The 22,933-nt window shown below is 39.8% G+C and overlaps 2 protein-coding genes across 2 annotated transcripts; one reads left to right on the plus strand and one right to left on the minus strand.

Moving 5' to 3' along the window:
• Positions 1-3,192: 3,192 nt before the first annotated feature.
• rab5ab (RAB5A, member RAS oncogene family, b) lies at positions 3,193-11,564 on the minus strand. The gene is made up of 6 exons (XM_006801783.3): positions 11,362-11,564; positions 9,348-9,564; positions 8,378-8,529; positions 5,824-5,946; positions 5,518-5,611; positions 3,193-3,644 (listed from the first exon to the last, which is right to left on the minus strand). The coding sequence occupies exons 2-6, from the start codon at positions 9,511-9,513 to the stop codon at positions 3,529-3,531; spliced, it is 651 nt and encodes a 216-aa protein (XP_006801846.1). The 5' UTR covers positions 9,514-9,564; positions 11,362-11,564; the 3' UTR covers positions 3,193-3,528.
• On the plus strand, positions 11,456-21,504 carry efhb (EF-hand domain family, member B). The gene is made up of 13 exons (XM_087848463.1): positions 11,456-12,094; positions 12,217-12,276; positions 12,527-12,670; positions 13,951-14,125; positions 14,622-14,732; positions 14,849-14,978; positions 15,111-15,188; positions 15,291-15,358; positions 15,463-15,617; positions 16,533-16,740; positions 16,887-17,099; positions 17,419-17,600; positions 21,213-21,504. The coding sequence occupies exons 1-13, from the start codon at positions 12,032-12,034 to the stop codon at positions 21,357-21,359; spliced, it is 1,734 nt and encodes a 577-aa protein (XP_087704589.1). The 5' UTR covers positions 11,456-12,031; the 3' UTR covers positions 21,360-21,504.
• Positions 21,505-22,933: the final 1,429 nt, after the last annotated feature.

Genomic DNA, 22,933 nt, shown 5'->3' on the forward strand with positions numbered 1-22,933 from the left:
TTCATGGATGTGCAGCTGACAAATCTGCAACAACTGTATGATGATCTCATGTCAAGAAGGACCAAAATCTCTGAAGAATGTTTCCAACACCTTGCTGAATCTATGCCATAAAGAATTAAGGCAAACGAAGAACCAGCATGGCATTAGCAAAGTGTAGCTAATGAATGGACTGATGGGTGCATGAGCACTTTTTCTAGTAATATTAACCATATAGTAAAAGCCACATACACATAACCAAAGATGCAGCATTCACACAGCAATGACGCATCAGAATGTATCACTTTATCACTTTGACTTGCAGCCTGAAGAAGCTGCAAGTCATTCTGCCGCTAGATTGAAATTGCAATTAAACTTAACTAAGATCAGTTTAATAATTTGTGATTGTAATGACTGAGACTTTGATGCTGACCTGTACTACAGAATATATAAACCAGGATATCTCAGCCTTATTTATTTATTTATTTTACCTTTTCTATGTCAAGTGATTTGTGGGTCACTGCAAAGAAGGAAGATGCACAGCTAAATTCACAGGAATTTTTAACTTATATAGTAATCATTTATATCCAATATACGGAATAATAATTATTGCATATTTAGAATAATTATATGAGTAATATGTACAGTAAACAAGTGACTTCATACAAGCAGGAGCTTACTCACTTGATCCTGGGAGGAGATGCAAATTCCTTGGAAGGTGTGTCGGGAAGGCCATCAGGACTCTGCCACCTCAAATATGTCACTGCTTGCTGTGCTGACCTTGTGAATGAGGGAACAGCTGAAAGTACTTTTTAGTATATATGGTGTCTATAAGAAAAAATATGAATGTTAGTGTCAGTAATGTTTATATAGATGTATTTTTACACACGTGCATGTTGTACTACAAAAACCAAACAAAGCTGACGGCATATGCAAACAAGGAGCCAAATGCTTTGGCCGCAGAGGTGTGGACTTTAAATGGTTTAGATAATGCAGAACACTGGTCAGGTCTTCTGACACATCAGACATTTGTGTCTCCATAACATCCAGCATTCAGTATCTTAATTTCACAAAATTACCTGCAAAGTTGATATTCTACCCATCATTCTAATCTTGACAGCTTGTGTTTAGTTTATTTGGCATGCTAGAAAACAATTACCTGGTAATTATACGCAACCTTAACTAACTCTTCTACAATGGGAGGGGTGTAATAGGACCTTTGGTGGGGGGGTGAAGTTTCCAGTCCATCACAGAGAGAAAAATGACGACAATAAACACTCTCACATCCCTACAGCCAACTTCACACCATCAATTACATGACATGCATGTCTTTGGACTGCAGGAGATGAGCATAAGCCAAAGTGATAGCGTCTTGCTTTGGCTTGTATGCAAAAACCAGTAAGTCAGGTACATGTACACGCATCCAAAGAGCAACTCCTGCAAATCCAGTATGACTCCAAATCTCTGAATCCCTCCAATCCAGTGTCAGTTCTGTTTGACATCAAGCTAAGATAGGCCAAAGAGGTTATTGTGATTGGTCTGATTTGCCTGTTTATTAGGATTACACAGAACGTTATGAGTTAAGTATTTTATATAGATCCAGTCATTTTTGTTGCGATTCCTTATGACTCAATGTGACAAAATTGGACATTTTGCATCATATACTCACGAGGATATGGGCCTGACATGCAGCGTCAGACTGCTCCGCATATCACAACATGTTCAGAGCAAAAAGCTGTACAACAGACCTCTTTATTGGATTTATTAAGTTGTATTCAGACACTCAAAAATGATCAGCCCATCACTAGTAATGCTGTTTTTACATCATTAAAATTCATTGAGCTGTAAGAGAGACCACCAGTTAGGTTAATTATGCTACTTCCTTATAGCCATAAGGTTAGCAAGTCCAATACAGTCCATCATATAAAATCGAAGGGCAGTCATCAATAATTAAAACATGATCAACACTGTGCAATGCAATAAAAGTTCCTTTCAAACACGACCATGGACCATTTCTGAGAAAAGTAACAAGACACCAGAGAGGGATTTTGTTAATAACACTACATATACCTAAAAAGACCACCACTGCTTAACATTTGACCAGTTTGTGACAAGGTCTAGAATGTAAATAAAAGAAAACAAAATGCAGACCTATACTGAACTGTACAATTGTTCGGCATCTCTAGATAAATTTCCTTGTGAGCTTGCGAGCTCTGCAAGCTGTACTAAAGGAAGAAGACAACATTGCGACATTGCACCCTATAACAACATTAGAGTTTTTCGTTTTTTCCCCCCCACAGACTCGCGACATGGGGTGATAGTCCAATTTTCTGTTTGTATGCTGTCTGAATTTTTAAAACCGCGCCCCTCCTTTCATCTACATTACCCAAACTGATGCAGGTTGACTACTGGCCTGAATGGAAACAGAGCAGGTTAGATAAGCTGAAAGTTTAAACATATCGCTAGTCATACATTCAAGTCTTTGCAAAACACAAAACAGAATGTTCGGCACTCTTACAGTTTCCTGTTGATTTCTCGCTCTACGTCACTCCAATTTTTTACTACGTGATTGACACTGTGATGACAACATAAGAGCCTTCTTTAGGTCAAATTTTCAAGTCCTCTTTGTTCAAACTCCACACTTTCGGCACCACGAAGGCTTGTTGTTGGGTATGATGTACAGAAATCTGACAAGCGTTGCTCTATGCACGGCTGCACATACTGAGGAGTCACATGTGTATAAAGACCGTTTCTTTTTTCCTTCTTCTTCTTCATGCTAGAATTTATTCAAACACCAAATGGTACCCAAATTTATTTTCCACAGTCTCCCCTAAATTAAGTCTTGGAGGGATGCATCTTCTTGTGTAACAGATGTGAAGAGGGAGGGAAGGGTTGTTGGTTTGCACGATAATCGTTTCCTGGCACCACTGAGACGCCCAAGTGGCTCACAACAAACAGTCTGAGAATCCAGGCATCTCAAGATGGGGACAATTTGTTTTTTCCAAATAGTGAGCAAAAAAAAAAGAAAAAAAGAAACCCGAACAAAGATTAACACACATACGCGCACACACACACACACAAATGGGAAACGAGAAGCCGACCCTGCCAAGTGGCAAATGAGGCAACACCTTCTCATCAGAAACTCATACAAAACATGATCACACGCTCACGGGTTTTTCGCTCGCTCATCTTTCTTAACCAGGGTTAGTCTTCCGAGTGAATATGAGATAAAAATGTGTTTTTCTTTTTTTGTCTTTTTTTTTTTCCTTTAGGCGTTGTAGTGATACATGCATCCATTATACTGATATACACTTCTTAAAAAAAGTTTTAAAAAAAAAAGAAAAAAGAGAGAGAACATCAAAAAAAAAAAAAGTATTAGAAATGCAGCTATACAGAGTCTTTTAGCTATTCCAGGGGAGTGAGGTTGAAGTCAGGTCTGACGTCAGAAAGCCAAGAAGCCCGATGTCCAGATGTTGTTCAGGTGAGAAGGAAGGGAGGAGCCAGAAGGAGGAGAGTGCATTTGTGTGGGGAGCATGAGCAGGAAGAGCTGGGTTAGTTAGCGCAGCACGGGCGGCTGGTGGGTTGAGCCGTCTCCGTCAGGTCCACCCCCCGGTTCCGTCCGGTGCTGGCTCCGGTCGCTTGAGGCTCATTCTTGGGTAGTTTCTTTGCTGCAGTGAGAAAGACAGCGGATCAGTAATGCACCTACAGAAATTTTAGAAAAGCAAAGACCACAACCTGACAGGTGATTACATCAAAAATTATTTGAAGAGTAACTTCAAATAAGTCCATTATTTTTGATATATAATACCTAATAATTTTTTCCAGTTGTAATTTTAGCTTTCAGAGATATATTCGAGATAAAATGTCTTTCATGTTCGAGTCGGTTTTGCAATAATGCTGTCACGACCTCCCTCTCTGTCCCTTCCCGAAGCAGCGTGTCAGGGTGAAGAAACATTATGAGAAGTCGCTTTGAGATATTAATTAACTTACTAAGCAAATAATACGAGCCCTAAAATGTATTTTTGAAAACCCCTGAAAAGTATCTAGCAGTGATTTCTGGCACAGCCTATATGTCTGTGTGAACAGTCACACCCCAACTGTTGCAACAATGCTAATGTCAGGGCAGGAATGCAGCTAACAGCTCTTACCAGCCATGCAGACATGACTGGTATTGTTTTTACTCGGTGAGTCATTGTCTCATCATGGCCACATGTGAAAACCACCTTTGTGCTAGATCTTACTACAATAGGTCTCTAAGTACTTTGGCGGCTGTTCATTTGTCCAGGGATAGATTTTGTCAACACGACGTCATAACTTGCCATGATCTAGTCATGACACTTTAGAGGAGTGTGGCTAGGATCAAAATGAAGGTTTAGTCGGAAGATAGGTGTGGTCCTACACCTCAGTGGCACCACCGCTCTCACAGCCAAATGGTTTCCATTTTCCCCCCTCCCTTTTATAAAGACTGATCCTTATAGTCTTCTCAAATACTTTCTGATAATATATTATTTTGCCTATTAAATGTGTGACACAGTGTGTGTGTCCATCATCAGTTAAAACATCTGCATGAAAAAGCAAAAAGCACTTCCATAGAACTGAGAGCAACTAATCGAGACCTTTCGCAATTTAAAAACAACTTGGCAGCGCTCTCTGGTGGACAAACTGTGTACTGCCTCAGTGATTACACCTCAAACTGCATTTTACAGTGCCAGCTGGCACACCATATTCTGCAAGACATTCCACCGAGTGGACCAAATAAATACAAAACTCAACTAAATATAGTTAAGCTTTCAGAAGCTGCATCACAGTCCCGACTGCATCTCTCAAACTTCCTTCAGCAACATGAAAGCTTAGCCGCGCGTCACCTCTCTGAGACCTAAACTAGATTCAGATTACAATATCTGTTCAAATGCAACATTACTCGAGGTTGCTGACAAAGTTTCAACAATCGGGGATAAAGATGGACGACTGAGTGAGCACTATACAACATATAATTTCAGAACCTGATGGATTAACTGCTATGGACCTAGTTGCAAACATCCCGCGTTACAAGTATCCACCATTTATCTGTGACTACACGAGTCATTTAGCAGCTGCTAACAAACCACACAGTTCCCTCTCGCTAACACTCTGCAGCGGCTTTTTTTCCATTGATTCAGCTCATTAATGACAGATGATCACCTGCATATAAATACTGCACACACTCATTTAATATTTGCCAGGTTTATGGATTGAAGCCAACCGACTGCCCAGCAGTGCATTACGGTAGCCTATTATTACACAACCTGCACTCAAATGCACACTTGGATGAAGGCAGTAAGAGCCTCTTGTGCACTTTATCATACAAATGCACACCCTGAGATGAATCCTACAATATTATATTTACACATCACGACAGGTGCACAGCCACTATCATTTCCTGTTAGTAAGGATACTTCAGAGACGTTTCAGTGTGCTTGAATACTACAGCTAGCGACTGGCTCTGAAGGTCACGAGCAGTATTTCACTTCATATTTGAAGTCCTGCGGCGCAGACACTTACCAATGGCCATGAAAATCTCATTCACGTTCATAGAGGTCTTCGCTGATGTTTCCATGAAAAGCAAGCTGTTGTCATCTGCGTATGACTGTGCATCCTGTGAAGGTTACACCAAAGTCATAAGTTTTTCATAGTTTGAACTGACAAAGCAAGGAAGCAGAGGATGTTTTTCTCTCTGCAGATTATTAACGACAATTATTCCAAGAATTATTTACTGTTAGCTTCAACAAATCCTGCCACAAAGTCTACTTTATTTGACGATGACTTTGCGGCTCTGCGCACATCTTGAAGTTAATTAAGAAGACAAACCTGGAAGTCCAGTGCTCTCTTGTTTGCGAGATCGGCCTTGTTCCCAGCCAGGGCTATTACGATATTTGGACTGGCTTGTCTCTGAAGCTCTTTAACCCAATTCTTTGCCCGTACAAATGACTCCTGGAAAACAGATCAGGGAGGGGTAAGTGGAGGGGCTCGGTTAGTGAAAATAGCAATAAAGCCTGTGTGATGGACGATAACAGGGAGACTTTCCCATGATGTCCGATTTGTCTATGTTTTAAAGAAAGTTCCAGGGGACACAATCATTATAGTGATGCTTTTGATGAGATATTACAGTAAACATCACAGTGTGCAGAGGCTGTACTACAACGACTTATGCAGCACAATAAACAAATGCTGCATTCAGCCCGATCTCTTTAAAACAGGGATGTCCAACTCCAGGCCTCAAGGGCCGGTGTCCTGCAGGTTTTAGATCTCACCCTGGGTCAACACACCTGAATCAAATGATTAGTTCATTACCAGACCTCTGAAGAACTTCAAGACATGTTGAGGAGGTCATTTAACCATTTAGATCAGCTGTGTTGGATCAAGGACACATCTAAGGCTATGTCCACACGTACCCAGGTATTTTTGAAAAATGCAGATTTTTCTATGCGTTTGCACCTTTCGTCCACACGTAAACACGTTTTTGGTCACTGAAAACTGAGATTTTTAAAAACTCCGGCCAGGGTGGATATTTTTGAAAACTCAGTTTTTGCATTTACGTGTGGACGAGAAAAACGGAGAAAACGCAGCGTCAAAGGTGTGCGCATTTTTTGACGTCACACTGTGCGCCACGTTATTGTTTCGGTGAAATGAATTTCTACAATACCGTTACTGTTAATTGTCTCTGCAGTGTTTAAATGCTTACATATACACACACAGTTACTGTCCCTCCACACATACGACTCGGTTCTGCTTCTATGCCCCAGCTTTGTTTACTTTTTCCCACCGAGGCTTCTAGACTTCTGATTGGCCAACATTTCTGCACAGTTAGGAATATATCGTCACCTGTTGCTTTGGCATGTTCCTAGCAGCGTTTTCCTTCATTTCTGCGTTTACGTGTGGACGGGATTATTTTTTAAAACGAAAACGGAAAATCTCAGTTTTCAAAAATACCCGTGTACGTAGCCTAAAACTTGCAGGACACCGGCCCTCGAGGCCTGGAGTTTGACACCTGTGCTTTAAAAGATTACCACCTTTAATAATAATAAAGAAATGTCAAAGCGCTTTATAGCTTTCTGTGCTTTGCTTTTATTAAAAGATAAGGGGAACGACATTTCTGACTTTGTCACTAAAATAAAACCTATAGGAGAGAATAATGCTGACTTTAAACTCTGCTCTGTTCTATATTCTATTTGACTTATATTAGCTTTTACACAAGAATGACTCACACCTATCCACATACACACAGTAGATGAAAGGAAAAATAATCTCTCTACATCCACATTTTAGTCATGCATCCACAGGCCAGGAAGCAATGCAACTTTCAGGTAATATGATATGTACGATAAAACGAGATTAGCTGCTCTCTTACTGGCAGCTGTTTCATTTATTTATCAGTTTGGTTAAAATGCTATGCATCGTGCTTTTCCTTTTTTCTCTCATTGGATATTGTTATGCTGGATCTCCACAGTACACACAAAAATCAGCATTTGTGAAAGTAATCCCTGTGAGCCCAAATCTCAGACTTCATGCTACTCTCTTTCAGCCGCTCTGTTCTACTCTTGGCCCTGTATGTTGTCAGTATTAATCAGCCTTATGGTCACATCAGGCCCACAGCTCTGACTGAACACAAACTCCACCCACCTGCTGTTAGAACGTTTTGTTTACAAGGACTGAGAATTGTTTGAGATTCATGTTTTAATTTTCTTCCATTTTTAAGGCTAACGTTTTCCACCTAATGTCCAACTTTCTGTTTGAATTTGGTATTCGGCTTTTGCTTGGCTGTCACAGCACTTTGTAAACTCTGCATTTACAGGTGCTACACATATTAAGTTTTTATTGTTAAAGGGCGGAGGAAGCAAGTTAAAAGAGCTCGTCTCAGCTGAGAGGTTACGCCCACTAATGTCCAGCAGAAGGTAAACAAGGAGGATCTGGAACTATGAATCACACAAAGCTACTCTGAGTTAAGAATAGGAGCATGAAGCTGGAAATTAGCATAATAGGTTCCCTCTAGGGTTGTTGAAGCAGACAAACATTGGAAACAGGACAAATCGTTAACCTGCACACGGTCTACATATTAAACAGAGAATAATATGTTCTCTTTGTCATGAAAATATCCTGACATATAACGCGTCCCTGACAATGCCCCCGGGAGACATCTAAGCACTGTCTGCGAAACATTGTCTGTTGAGTGATGAGTCATTTCTTAATGTGTCAGGATACCAAAATAAGGTTCTGTTTTTAGCTCAACCACTGCTTAGAAACATTAAGGTGGAAAGCCCCACTACTTCCTCGTCTTCGACAACAAAGTTGTTTGAGCTGGCAAAGGTAAATGAAAACAGGTGCGCCAACAGCTACACAGACATAAGCCTGGAATCGGACCAACCTCATTTGTAATATCATAGACCACGATGGCTGCCTGTGCACCTCTGTAGTACATGGGAGCCAGACTGTGGTAGCGCTCCTGACCGGCCGTGTCCCAGATCTCAAACTTGACCGTTGTGTCGTCCAAACATACCGTCTGAGTCAGGAAGGCAGCTGCAGGGGTACAAAGCAGACGGACCAGTGACAAGTGGGTCTTTAAATACTGAGCTACACAAATGTGTTTCAGTCAAGGTGACATGGCCCAATGTTGGAAACCAAAGGAATGACCTTAAACATCCAAAATCAAAATGGGTGTGATTTGCTCAAAGGCACTTTTAAACCACATGTTAAACGTTCGTTTGAAAACTATGCTCCGTTTTAACTGAAATGAGAACTGTGAATAACACTTAAATGTTGTTTTTACCCAATCAGCTAATGCCAGCAGACCACTGACTGTAAAGGACTTTTTTTTTTATCTTAACACACAGCCTTGGACACAGACTAGTAGTGGTGGAATGGCAGGATGATTGGAATATTTTCAGTAGTGAGTACAGTAAAGGTGTCACCTGGCGCTGAGGGTGAGATTATCAAGATAACCAAAACGCAGTAACCTAATGGACCAAATTATTTGCATAGCTGCCTGTTCTAATAAGGCATTTTTATATTGACAATTCCTCATATCCCCCCTTTTCCCAACTGAATCTCATACTGGCTACATGCTCTTTTGAGGAGTTCCAGTTTCCCCTGGTGATACTTTCTCTGTTTTACTCCAACACACCTTTATGATTCTATAGCCTTACTTCTTCAATGAACTTTAGGCTCTGGGACTATGACTCTTAGTACAGCTATCTGCATGTAGCCGTTATGTTGTCTAGCGTAACATTTAGTAAATATTCCATTATGTGGTTTACTGGAAGTCTCAGAGATGGCCTGTTCATGGAGCAAAAACAAACACGCCAACACTGACTTATGATGACGTCAGGATTACGTACCTCCAATTGTGCTCTCTTGGAATTCATGAAACTGACCCTTAACGAAACGAAGTACAAGGCTTGACTTTCCCACCGCGGACTCTCCTAAAAGCACGAGTTTGAACTGGCAAATCTTGTTGCCTGCGTTTGGCCCATTGGGTCGCGTGGCTCCGCCTCTACTTGCCATGTCACACTGTCTGGTCTCGTCCCCGGGATGTGAAAAACTGTAGAAAAACACCTGAGCAGGAGAAAGAAAATAAAGCAAGGTGTCATTATAAAAGAATATCTTATTAACTGATACAAAAATTAAAGATAATAAGAAATTATGTAGTAATTTTGCCTTTGCGAAACATTTAGTCCCTGCAACAACCAAAGTGACAGTTCAGGGTTTTTCCTGTATTTAATACACTTTGGGGAGAGGACAAAATCTCTGGAGGCCACCAAAGTAAAATAAAAGAAACAAAAAAAGAAAAAAGGAAATGCATCCCCCTGGTTAAGTAATGTAACATGCTCATTTTATCAATACACAGACCAACTGTCAACCCTAAAAAGGCAGATTGTGAACCAGGACAAACCCTGCAATTGATCAGTGTTTTAAATTATTCAGCTTTAGCCTTTTGTTAATGACCCACACCACTATTCCTAAATCTAAAAATACCACTTTTAGAACTCTTCATAAAAAGCTCCTGGAAACTACTTTTTTAAATGCATAGAGATGCGTATAGAGCTGCGTATCAGGGCAATTGATATTTAATCTGTTAAATTTTATAATGTTGTTTTAACTATATTTCTTTTAAAATAAGAAGTCCAAATACAAAGGCAAAATGTCAGGGCTAATCCCGTAAACATGAATGGAAACTTACTATAGTTTGGTACAAATTGACACATTACACATAATTTCAAATTACCTGACTCTCACTCAGCTACAAACATTAGTTGGATGTCCGCTATAGTAACAAGCAGCAATAAGAGATTTAAAGAGAGAGAGAGAGAGAAAACTTTGCCTGACAGCATGTTCAAAGTTTCGGAAACTGATGTCATACATATATTTATACTTGTGCCTCTAACGTTATTACCCTGTACCAGTTCAACAACAATTACAAATGGCAAGTTCAACTACTGTTCTGGCAGTGAAAACCCCAACACTCACACACAAACAACGTGTGTGTGTGTGGCTTCAACTACGTGAGGCAGACAGAAAGAGGATTATAGCACCAGTCTGGACACATGTGTGGGGAAAAGTATTTGGGTTAATTTAGTGGTTTTGTTGTTTGTCTTTCATGATTTTGTAGTCAAACAAACAACAGCCACAACAACAGATTAGCTCTGTAACCTAGACATTAACCATTTCCACCATCAAACTAAACACAGAACATCGCTCCAAAAATAATTGCTGTCAACTTCGAGCGTCGAAATCGCGTTACGACACAGAGATCACCACAAATAACCTGTTGTGTTGTTGCCGAGTGGATCGTTTTAGTTGGTAGCAACTGCTAGCGTTAGCAACATAGCTAGCTCCTAAGTTCAAAATGCCTAGTCCAAAACCCAATCTGCGTTTGTTATAAAGCATGATTTCGCTTGATTAACGCTGGCGTGAGTGCGGGTAGCAGCATACCAATCAAGCTTACACGCACTAAATATGACACTTACATAAGTTCTGAAAATGCTCAAACTCAGATGATGGAGATTTGGGTGTGTACAGCTAGTGACAGCTAGCTAACGTTAGCTCCATGACGGTGAATTAGTGAAGTAGCTTATCAAGCAGCGTTTGAAAGAGGACTGCAACTGTTTGTGATAGTAAAAGTGGATTAATGCTAATGTGTGGGTGATCTAAACGTGATGATACCTCCAGATTTATCAGCAGAACAACGTTAACTAGGCTAAGTTGTACGGCCCCTCCAGTGTCGGCTAGCTAATGTTAGCTAGCCAAATAATAGGTACTGGGCAGGCTAACGTTGTTCAGCTGCGGCCGCATCGGGAGGAGCCCTCCAGATAGCCTACAGCTAGTCAGCTAAAGCTAATATTAGCTACTTACCTATCAAAAACAGGAGCGTAGTTAATGGTAAAGGTATCTCCAGGACAGTATTTGCAGTACTTCAACGTATGTTCACAGTGTGTCGAGTATCCAACCAGCTGCTGTAACGTTAGATTTCATAAGGCTCTGCGATCTCGCTCTCCCACTTCTTTCAACTTCCCTTTTCGCATTGTACGAAGGATGATGACAGATCGTATGACTGGAATTCACAATCCGCCTGCGTATCAGGGTGGCCAACCAATCACACGCCAGCATTTATACCAAATTTATTGAAATATGTCTGTCTCCAAAATAACAAAAGAGAGTATTTACATTTTTTTTTTTTATCTTTAAGCTAGTGAGCTAAAAGCAGGGATTGCGGTTCAAGGTTAATGCCACTGACTCAAAGCAATAAATACATTAGACAATGTGTTTTATTTTGGACAAGTTAGTCATTCACATGGTCTCCCCATTGGTTATCACAATCTTTGATTCGCTTGAAAGGTATTTTAAACCAAACTACAGTATTAAGTTGAATTGCTGAACTATGTTGCTAGGCAACGGTACTTAAACAGGTGCACAGCTCTGCGTCCGAGCACGACAGAAACCCGTTTGGCCTTAAAAACTTCCCATACCTAGTTAGAGACAAACTTTACAGACAAACGTTACAAAGGCTACATCTAAATTCATTATGACTGACATTAACACGTCTAGCGAAGTGAAATGTACTGACAGAATCCGAAATATACCGAAGGTAAGTCTATTTTAAGATAGCTTATCCTGTGCTATCGTACTGCTATTGTATTGTTTTAGTAAAATAGACCTTTATTTCCCTAATATTAACCATACTGAACTTTTTTTTTTTCTTTAATGCAGGCCGGGAAACTAATACCTCCAGGAGACAGTGTCAAAATCTGCTTACGAGAAGTGGAAAGAGTGAGTTCATTTTTATGTGTTTAGACATGGCATTCAGAGCATCCGGAAGTGGGGATAATTATGGGAAAGTATAACTTCCAAGTGACCCCCCCCCCCCCCCCCCGAAAAATCACTTGAAGCTCTTTGGACGTCTCTATCTATTATCTCAATTTAAAACAGTTGTTTTACCTCTGTTGGGATTATTAATCTGATTTTTTTTTTAGACAAAATGTGTGAAATTGTGGGTTAACTCTTTCCCTGCAATTTTCAGCCCACGACTCCACCGGTGGTGAGGAAATTCCGCAATAGCAACCAGCCCGGACCAGGAACTATCAGAGTCCACATAGGGAAGGCAAATGACCCAGATGTTGGCAGCACTCTTGTTCATGGTGTCATCACCAAAGCACCCCTCACTGTGAGTATGAGCTTCCTGGGATTGTTAAAGAGACAACAGGGAAGGTTTTTAACTAAACTGAAATTTGATAGGTTGATATTTTGTTTAGATCATGACCAATGACTCATGTATTGCTCTGCTTGGTAGTGGATTTAAGGCTCATATAACTTAAATGGAATTGACACAATAAATGAAATGGTATTTATATAGTGCAGAAAATTAAATATAATATAGTATATAAAATTTTCTGGACACACTGTATATTTTTTATTCCATATATATGGAATTTATTTATTGTGTTTTGTTATACTGCTGTACATCTTTGATGTATGGTAGTACTACAATTTCCTTCACTATTTTACAAAGTATGACTGTGCAATCACAATAAAAAGTTACACTTGAACTAGCATATGTCTGTGAAGGTTCTCAGTCATCCAGGTCATCGTAGTCAAAAGAGCTTGCAAAGAAAAGCGTCTGGACTTCTTTAAGTTGCTTGAAGACGTTTCACCTCTCATCCGATCCTGGGGGGATACTCCCACTAGGTTTAAATCTGGGACTCCCCACCATTTGACCCTTAAAACTGAAGAAGCTTCTCGGATGAGAGGTGAAACGTCTTCAAGCAACTCAAAGAAGCCCAGACACTTTTCTTTCCAAGCTCCTTAGACTACAATGACCTGGATGACTGAGAACCTTCACACACATACATACAGTATCTGTGTTTTGGGATGCTCTTTTGGACTTGAGCACATATCAACTGAGATTGATAATGATCAACAAAATATTAGGGATGGAAAATATTAATGTAGGATTACTTAGAAAATGATCAACAACACTTGAAAAAGCACTGGCTCACTACTTACTGTCTTTGTCGTAGATTGAAAAAGCCTAATATTGGACCTTCTCTTCCATTTTCGTTCTTTTCTGACCTGCCTGTGTGCACATGGCACTAGAGGCGAAGCGGTGCAAGAGGATGTATTTGTACGTTTGTATGTTGGAAGTAAAAACGACCTACCCCTGTCAGGCATTTATTGTACTGCGGTATTATAGTGGTTTTCCTAAGTAAGTCATTTGCTTTTTTCATGATTTTATGTTACCTCTCAAATGGAATTTTCCTAAGAAGCTGACATTGATGATGGTTTTTCTATTTGCTTTCTGGAGTTTTCTCTGTATTCACATCTGTTTTGTGATGTCACTGTGTTTGGAAGCTGGTGCACAATGTTGCTTTGAATAGAAAATTTAAAGTATACAATGACACATTTAGGATACTGACCGACAATAATTGTTTTACATCATTCCTACAGGGTGAAAGCTGGCTAAATCCATCCCCAAAGACCTTGTTCCAGCAGAAGTTACAAGAGCTAAGTGAATCTGTATATGCCTCAAATAAGAAGGCTCTAGGCAGATCATGTGTCCAACGTTCTGAACTCCCCCCATTGTGTAATGAGAAAACTACATTTGGCGTAAAAACAGTAAAAGGTATGTATAACATTAAATAAGTCAAAAGCTAATAAAACAACAAGAAAGTGGATTTAACCTCCTAAGACCCGAAACTCATGGCATGCATTTTTAATTTCTCTTTGCTATTTGAGCTGTTTGGGACCTGATGAATGTAAAAACAAAGGATTACGTGATTTTATTTTATTTTTTTAGCTGAGTTTTGTTTCTAAGAAAAATGAGATCCACATATGAGGACATTCGCTTTAAATGTTGATAGAACAGTGGCAGTATAACGTCCTTGTAAGTGGATATCGGGCCCTTGTAGGGCAAAATTTAGTATTTTGGTCTAGACAACCCAAAATGTGATGTCCACATATGTGGACGCCAGGTCCCAGGAGGCTAAGTTTGTAATGGTTGTGTGCTGTCATTGAAACATTTTAAAACTTTTACATTTTTTGTTTTACATTCTAAGTTTTCTTATATTTATATATATATTTCTTATATTTTCTGAATATCTCCCGTTCCTTTCATCAAGGTTTGGGTGTGCGTGAGATTATTAACCCTGCAAAAACAGCACAGGAGATAGAGAGGGAAGCTGGGGTGGCACATGATGCTTACATCCGTAGCCATAATGCCTATTTTGTTGGTAAGAATGAAGAAAATCATACTATTGATGCTGTCTTTACTCTTTCCACTAACAGTCTATTTCTGGAATTCATTTCATCATTTTCACCACTGTGTGATTATCTTACTTCATTCCAGGTGAACAAATTAATAGAAATTATGACTGGACTCGTTACAGTAAAGACAGCAGGTTTGGGATCCTCACACCTCATTTCAACGATGGCCGTAATCTTGGCAAAACTCTTCATTGGCTGGGTGAATCACAGAAGTAAGCACCGAAATAAAGTGGCCATGCAGCAAATTCTTTTGTTTTTAATTTCCTTAACACTGCATATCTGCTCCTTGTCCTTCTAATTTAAAAAGTGAAAGCCAACTCGAATTGTTCATATTTTTTTCTTAGGTTTTACAATCCAGCTGCTTGGAAGAGATCTGGGAACAGAGAGAAGATAGCACAACAAATGGGCAAAACCATCGTCAAGTGCTTTTCTTTTTTTTTAACTGTCTGTAATGAAACATATGAGACCTGTAATTATCTCACTAAGATTTTATTTAATTTCCCATTTCTTTTCATGTTCTTCAGGAGAGAAAAAACATTGCCCGTTCCGCCTGATCACACGTTTGGAATGGTCTTACCACCGGATGATTTTGGTCAATTTTGTTTAAAAATGTTCTCCCGCCTTACACACGGGAATATTTGGTGTGTCCTTAGAAAAAGCTTTTTCAGTTGAAGACAACAAATACTTCCTTTGCAGGCATTGGAGAGCTGATCTACTCCACAGATCCACGGCAGTACACGAGAGGCCCAGACAGACAGCGCAGCCTGGTGAATGCAGTGAGGCATCACCTCAAGAAGGTCAACTTTGAAAACCTCCCCTCCTTGCTAAAGGCATTCAGACATTATGACAAGGTATGAATAGACTCACAACAGGTTGCCAACTTGTGTTTGATAAGTCAAAGTGCTGGTAGTAAGGAAGTCAAGCTGTTGGTTTTAAGATAAAGCCAGTGATGTGTGACTCTGTGGTAAGATGATTTTTAAAGTAATAGAGCTTTAATTCTCATTTTGCAGACTTGTGTCACACTTCTAAACACATACCGAAGTCGGTATGGGTTCAAAGGGTTGTTATTTACGAAACTAGAAACCAGTACCAAATATTTTGCCCATTGCCTGTCACGGTCCTGGGTCAGTGACCCAGTGTTTTGAGTTTCTTGTGCCTCTGAGTTTTTTGTATTATGTTCTTAGTTCTCTTTGTTGTCCCAGCTTATTCTTTAGTGTCTTAGTTTGGTTTTCTTGTATCCTGTTTAGTTCTGAGTATTTAGTAGCTGCCCTCTGTGTCTCTTTGTTGTTGGTATTGTCTGTGTTTCTTAGTTGCTCTGTCTCCCCTGGTCTAGTTTGCGTCTTCCTGTTTTACTTTGAAGGTCTGTGTCTCATGTGAGTGTATCCTACTTTGCTCCCTTGTCTCGTCAGTTCTGATTTCTCCCAGCTGTGCTCTCCTTCTGTGTCTCATTCCCCTCGTTACTTCCCAGTGTATTTAAACCCTGCGTTTCTCTGAGTCAGTGTCGTGTCGTCCCTCTTGCTGTGTGGAGCTCCCTGTGAGATTTAGTTCATTGTTTCCCAGTTTGGCTTAATTCACTTTGTATGCTTGTTTTTCTGTGACCAGCAAATAAAGCTGTGCTTTTGAGTTCATCCCCTGAGTCTGAGTCCTGCACTTTGAGTCCTCATCTCCTGCCTGCCACACAGCGTTTCATGACATTGCCTACAGATTCTACATGTTCAAAATGTGTTTATAGGGATTATGAATCAGTTTTTTATGTTAATTACCAGAAAGGAAAGGGGATGATTGACAAAGAGGACCTGCGTGAAGTGTGTCATCAGTTCCAGCTGAACGTCAGTGAGTTGGTCCTGGATGAACTGATGGACTACTGTGACACAGACAAGGACGGGTTTATCAACTTTCTGGAGTTTGCCAACTTTCTCAACTGGAAGAACAAAATGCCCATCAACAGTCGAGAGCAGTGCATTATTGCAAATGGTAAGAAGAAGGCAATTTAATCTATCGGTTTATTTTATGCTTCTTCACAGAACTAAAACTGAACTGATACCACCGACAATATGGAATGCCAAAAGACGACAGATTTAAGTCGTTTTTACATTTTGGTCTGATTAATTCATCTGCAGAGCGTCAAACCAGCTCAGCTCCAGGTGACATAGAAAGAGTGACAGCACAGCTTCCTGCCTGTCGGTTGGTTGATCTTGAGGACTTGCAGCCTGTTGAGCCAGGCAGCTCACTGAAAACTCTTAGAAGCCTTAGGCAGACAAGGGCAGCCCCAGACCACTTCAGAACTACCTCCTCCCTCATCGGGGCTGCAGGTGCTGGTCCTTTCCCATCAGGTAAGTCAGGAGACTTTAAGCTGACAAATATGTTTTGCGCTATTAAAGCTGCCTCTCGCTTTGGACAAGATTAAGGAAGGAATATACCAGGAATCCACTGTCATTCACTTCTTCTTAAACACAGATCTTCCTCATGACACAGTTCAAATCACTGTCGTACCAACTTATCAAAACCAGCCATTTTTAATAAAATCAAATACATGAGATATTTTAGATTGTGCATATTTGAAAACATCCTTTTGTATTTTAGAAATGTTTTACATAGTTTTCTTACTTTTTACTCCCTTCCTTGTACATCATCTGGTCTCTCTTTAAATAGATGGACGTACATACGGGATCCCATCTGTGCGCTCAGATCTTCCAGCTCCTCGCATTAAAAGAGTCAGTGACAGAAACAATTATGGCGATACATCCACAGCTGGAGATCTTCTACATCCATCAGTTCATGCCCTGCAAGGTGTTTATGAGGAACATTTCTTCTGTCCTCGCAGCAAGGAGGAGGTACAGCCTATAGATGAGACTGGGGTGGCACTGTCTGTCTTTCAAATCTCACCATCTTTTATTATTTGTATGAAAAAGAACATTATTGTTATTATTATTTGTCGACAGAAACAATTTTACATTTTTTTCTGACATAGAGGAAAATTGCAAGTTATTACAGCATTGTGTTTTTGAAGTTAAGATAAGTGAGATAAGTGATGCTTCTGTTAAAAAGTTATTACACCTGCACAACAATGGGGTCTGTTCCATAAAATAAACACCACTGATGTGGGTAATCTCATTTACTGCATCAAAGTCTGCCCCATATAATGTATCTGCCTAAGAAAGGCTTATGTCTGAGTTTTTCTTTTTTCTTTGTTTTTTTAAAGATAAATTCAGAATCTTTGCTGGCAGTAAGTCAAACTCATCTCTCATGGGTGCTGAACTCTGACCTCTGCCAGGGCTGCCTTTTGTCACTGATTCTGTTCATAGTTTTTATGGACTGAAGATCTACACATAGCCAGGTGGTGGAGGGTCTCCATTTTGGTGGCCTCAGCAATTCATCTTTACTTTTGTAGATGATGTGGTTCTGTTGGCTTTATCGGACAGTGACCTCCAGCTTAGACTGGAGCAGTTCATGGCTGAGTGTTATGTGGTAGGAACGGGAATCAGCATGTCCAACTCGGAGACCATAGTTTTCAGCCAGAAATGGGTGGAATACCCTGTTGGGTCTCGAGACGAGTTGCTGATCATTATCAATCTCAGTTGATATGTGCTCAAGTCCAAAAGAGCATCCCAAAACACAGATACTGTATGTGTGTGTTTTGAATGTGCACAAAAGTAGCCTTATATCTTGTGTTCTTGTTAATGAGTGAGGGGAGAGTGGAGCGTGAGAGTGGAGTTTCTGCAGCCCCAATCTGTTGTGGTGAAGAGAGAGCTGGGTGTAATAGTGAACCTGTCGATTTATTAGTCAATGTACATTTCTACCGACACTTATATCGTACCCGAAGATACAAGTGACAGAATGGAGTTTCTGTATAAGGATCGCTGAGATCTGCCTTTGGGATAGCAGCTTGGTTTTTCAAGTGGAACTTTTCATAACGAAAAGAGCCAGCTGAGGAGGTTCTAGGAGGTCTTCTATGAAAGATGTTTCAGGCATGTGCTACTGGGGGGAGGCCTTGGGGAAGACTGAGGATTTGCTGGAGAGATTTCATGTCTTGGCTGGCTTAGGAATGACTTGGTGTCATACATAAATACGTCTAAATGTGAAATGACTGAAGGCAGGGCTCTAGAGTGTGACCAGTTTGGTCGCAAATGTGACCAAATTTTTCAATTTCATGTGTACGTTTGAAAGTGCAGGTGGATAGAGAGAGGTGAGTGGCTGGAATAAAGCGATATCGATTCATTAAATCTTGAATCGACTTTTAAATATAAATGTATTTTGCCAGAAACGGCAGAATCTCAGGTTAAAGCTCCCAAAACTATATGAACAACCACCAAACAGTAAATGAGAGCAGGTAAACGGATTCCACACAAAGATGTAAACACAGAGCGTGGACCCGACACATCAGAATCAGCTTTCTCTTTCTCGGCTTTCTCACCTGACAGCATGGACACGCCGTCGGGGCTGAAAGCCGACAGCTCACTGTTTCTGAAACATCGGCAGGTCTGCTTTGTGTTTACGTCTTTTTTGTGCTAGATTCTGAGCTGCAGGTTTTGTCTCTCTCCAACCAAATTCACTGAACCAGCAGCAAAACAAGACCCAAACTACGCTTCACATTTAATAAATCTCGTCATCAATTCCCTCTTACCTTTGCTGTTTTGTTGTTGTTTTGGTTTATTTTACTTAGACTTTCTCATCAGAGGTCATTTAATTTCTGCTGTTCAATACTGAAGAAATTTAAACTTTTTAAAATTATGCAAAATATGCATAATTACTACTGCAGTATATTTTCAAGGTTATCTGCTAGAAAAAGCCAAGCCAGGAAAATCTCCTTCATGTTTTTCTGTGTTTTATCCTCAGTTACTTTGATACAAAGGCATCTGCTGCTGTGAGACTTTATCAGAGGTGTAGCATCACATGTATCAGTACTGATAAATGATCAGAATTATAATATTTCTGACTGTCTGAGTCAAAATTCAATCTAATCGAATCGGAACCTTGTAATTCGGAATCGAATGGATTATAGAAATCAGTGACGATACCCAGCCTTAGTGAGTAGCCTAGGCCTGACAGAAGTGGATGTAGCAGTGGGTAATAAGAAAAGATGAAAATAACTATTGATAACTTTTTTGTTAAGTTAAGGCCTGATCCGTCTGAAATTCATAGCCAGTGCTCTGACACGGAGCCATCAATCTCTGAACGCTGGAAAAGCACAGTGTATCCAGAAAACACATTATATGCTGCGATAAATGCACTGCCCAAGTGTCCCCTCTCCCCACTGCCTTTCAGTGGCAGGCAGCAGCAAACAGGTCGTCAAAGGAGGCCATTGTTATGATTAAGTTTAACATTGTCTACAATATTGCCAAACAGTGCCAAAGCATTTTAAGCACAAGCACTTTTTCAGTAACTTATCTTTCTTGTAGAACTGTGCTCCAAATAAAGAACTTTGTGTTGACAAGATTGTTAGTTAATCATTTGCAAATCAATATTGTCTGTATGGACAGCAATTTTCCCCCCAAAAACGTGCAAAGTGTAAAACTGCGGTGTTAAGAGATGCAGTTGAAAAATTTGGGTGCTCCTAAATTTTGTGCTGGTGCGCCTAAGAAAAGTCACACCAGCACAACCGTGGCAACAAGTTAGTCTAGAGCCCTGGAAGGTGTAGAAATACAGTATAAAATGCAAATAAGATGGTGAAAGTAATCAGGAGTCCTTCCAGAGAGTCAGAACAGAAGTACCAGAAAGTGCAGTTCCTCTGAGACCACTTAAGGCTGGCTTCAGAAGTGTGTCAGCTCCTCTAGAATCTCATGTTTAAAGTAGAGCAGATATAAACCATTTTGGTATCCACAGCTAATTTCCTGCTTTATTAGAACATTTTTAAAAATAACTAGTTTAAACTGTAAACGCCAAATGTAGGAATAATTAAGTGCATGGCTGCTCTGAGTGTCACGTAGGTGCCAAGACACTCTTCTAACCTCAATTAATTCAAGTTACTGAACAAGACAGTCCAAGAGGTCTCTACTCGTGATTTTTCAGTTAAATTGAAGTACAATTTTTTTATGTTGGCACTAATTAACAATCTGTGGATGCAGCTTACTAAGTCAGGTTGGTAGCATTAGCTAATAGCATAGCCCCCCCCCCCCCCCCCCCTCTTGTCCATTTACGAGCCATTCTGGTTCCAAACACATAACCAAAGATTCAACAAACAAAATACGAACCCCAATCCGTCAAAGTTACCGTCTATAGTCCAGTCCAGTCTTTTATACATATTATGGTCTTTCTGTTATCAGTCTGCCAGATTTAAAAATATTTTACCATACAGAGTTGGGGGCTGCCAGACTCCATTTATGAAAGAATAACCGAGCGATGACAGTGATGAGTAAGAAATGGCAGACAACAGTGTGCCTGAGCAGCTTCACTGCTTGACTTCATTGATTGAATCTTTCTTACTGTCACTGACATATTTCTTACAGATTGCAACGATCTTCAGGAATGCTGGTGTGAATATTTCGGAGAAGACGTTTGAGGAAGCCTGGGAACTCGCGTCAATGAAGCAACCGACCAGGGAGGTTTGTGTGGAGAATTTCCGCAACGTTCTCAGGGAAATAAAAGCAATGTAATACCGAAGGGTTTTTTTTTTTTTTTAACACTAACAATTTTCCTCATCCATAGAAGTTTGTCCTTCTCACAAAATTTTGTTTTACTTTGTTAGGAAAGCTTTTTTTTTTTTTTTTTAAACCACCATTCTCATAATTCTCACAGCTTATTGTCAGCTAAAGTATTTTTTTAACAGCAGGAAAGAACACTGTTTGCATTTCCTGTCTTTGCAACAGGGGAACTTGCAGTGCATAGGCTGTTTAAATGATTTCAGAGTCAGCCATGAAAGATCTGCATTAATATGAAATATTCCAAAGAGACTGAGTTAAATTTGAATCCTTTCTGTGCTGCTACAATCTTCAACAAAACAAAAACTACTGCTGATGAAAACTGCATCTTCTACACAATCGCGTGTTATATATTTTATGGATAAAGATCTACTTACCTGAATTAAAATTAAAATGTAAAAATATATAGAAAGGACGCAAGAAATGAAACTGTTTTTAAAAATCTTGACCTATTTTTTGGATTAAGGCTTTGTAGGTTGCTGCCTTTTATGCTATTTAATGAATTTGCTGGAAGCCACTTAACAGTTTCTGGCAGAACACCCGTTCAAAAAGGAGGTTATGTGAAGAGACATACTGCACTTGCTGTGGTATTTGATTTTATTTTTTTCACTATATGGAATTATTTCTTGCGTCATTGAATTGGTCGTATGCAATGTTACGCTGAAGACCTGAGATGTTCTTTGAAGCTCTATTTTCATCACTGGGAACAGCAACAAACAACTTATCTCCTTTATGCATCAGAGCAGATTTTACAGCCATTAAGCACATTTTTTTACTTTAGGCACTCTTGAGATTTCCTCAGAGAGCACACACAGGTGTACTTTTTCATACCAAACATCACAGATTTTTGGGTCCCATTCAAAACTTGTTTTGATCTATAGTTTGTTTATCTTGCCTGAATATTGTGTCTGTATCAGTATAACAAAAGTGCACACACACAAATGAACATCAGAGAAATTGTGATGCTGAGTGGCATAAACAGTTTTAATCAAAAATACTTCATTGTTCAATTAATTTGTTTTGATTTTTGTTTTAAAAACACTGATCATGTTTTGGGCTTTTTATGAAGTTGATGTCACCCATCATTAATAGGAGCAGCACATTTGCCACGTCAGCATTTCAGTATTATGTCAAAATTGTTCAGATTGATCAGAGTGTTCAGGTGCTTCAGTATTTCAGTCCCTGGACCCTTCATGTGCTGACGTGACTACTACATTGCAACTTGCTCCTAGTAGTTGCCAACCCTCTCAAATGGCAGCAGTATATGAATAAGTGAATGAAAATCAAGTTGAGTGTTTTTAGGCGTGCTTTGTTTGAGCAAACATTTTCTGTTTATTGGAAACAACATGCCACCCTTTGTTGGCATATAATAAGCTGCTGTGAAGCAGTGTTCAGTTATGATTAAAAGGCAGCTGTCAGTAAATACTAAGTATGTTCTCTGAATCTTATCACTTTTTTTCTGTCTAGAAGTAGTATTAACTTTGATTTCCACACATATTTATCCCTTAATTCTATTAATCAACCTTATA

Source organism: Neolamprologus brichardi, chromosome 11 (assembly GCF_056152115.1).
Source record: "Neolamprologus brichardi isolate AB-2024 chromosome 11, ASM5615211v1, whole genome shotgun sequence".
In the NCBI taxonomy this organism is placed as follows: domain Eukaryota; kingdom Metazoa; phylum Chordata; class Actinopteri; order Cichliformes; family Cichlidae; genus Neolamprologus; species Neolamprologus brichardi.

What these genes read in the sequence shown, in the direction of transcription:
- rab5ab (XM_006801783.3), bottom strand. Translation starts at nt 9,513, where the DNA reads ATGGCAAGTAGAGGCGGAGCCACGCGACCCAATGGGCCAAACGCAGGC. An exon ending in CCAAGAGAGCACAATTGGAG is followed by an intron (nt 8,530 to 9,347) that starts GTACGTAATCCT and finishes GTACCCCTGCAG; the next exon opens with CTGCCTTCCTGACTCAGACG. An exon ending in AGAGAGCACTGGACTTCCAG is followed by an intron (nt 5,612 to 5,823) that starts GTTTGTCTTCTT and finishes TAACCTTCACAG; the next exon opens with GATGCACAGTCATACGCAGA.
- efhb (XM_087848463.1), top strand. Translation starts at nt 12,032, where the DNA reads ATGACTGACATTAACACGTCTAGCGAAGTGAAATGTACTGACAGAATC. An exon ending in GCTTACGAGAAGTGGAAAGA is followed by an intron (nt 12,277 to 12,526) that starts GTGAGTTCATTT and finishes TGCAATTTTCAG; the next exon opens with CCCACGACTCCACCGGTGGT. An exon ending in TGGCGTAAAAACAGTAAAAG is followed by an intron (nt 14,126 to 14,621) that starts GTATGTATAACA and finishes CCTTTCATCAAG; the next exon opens with GTTTGGGTGTGCGTGAGATT.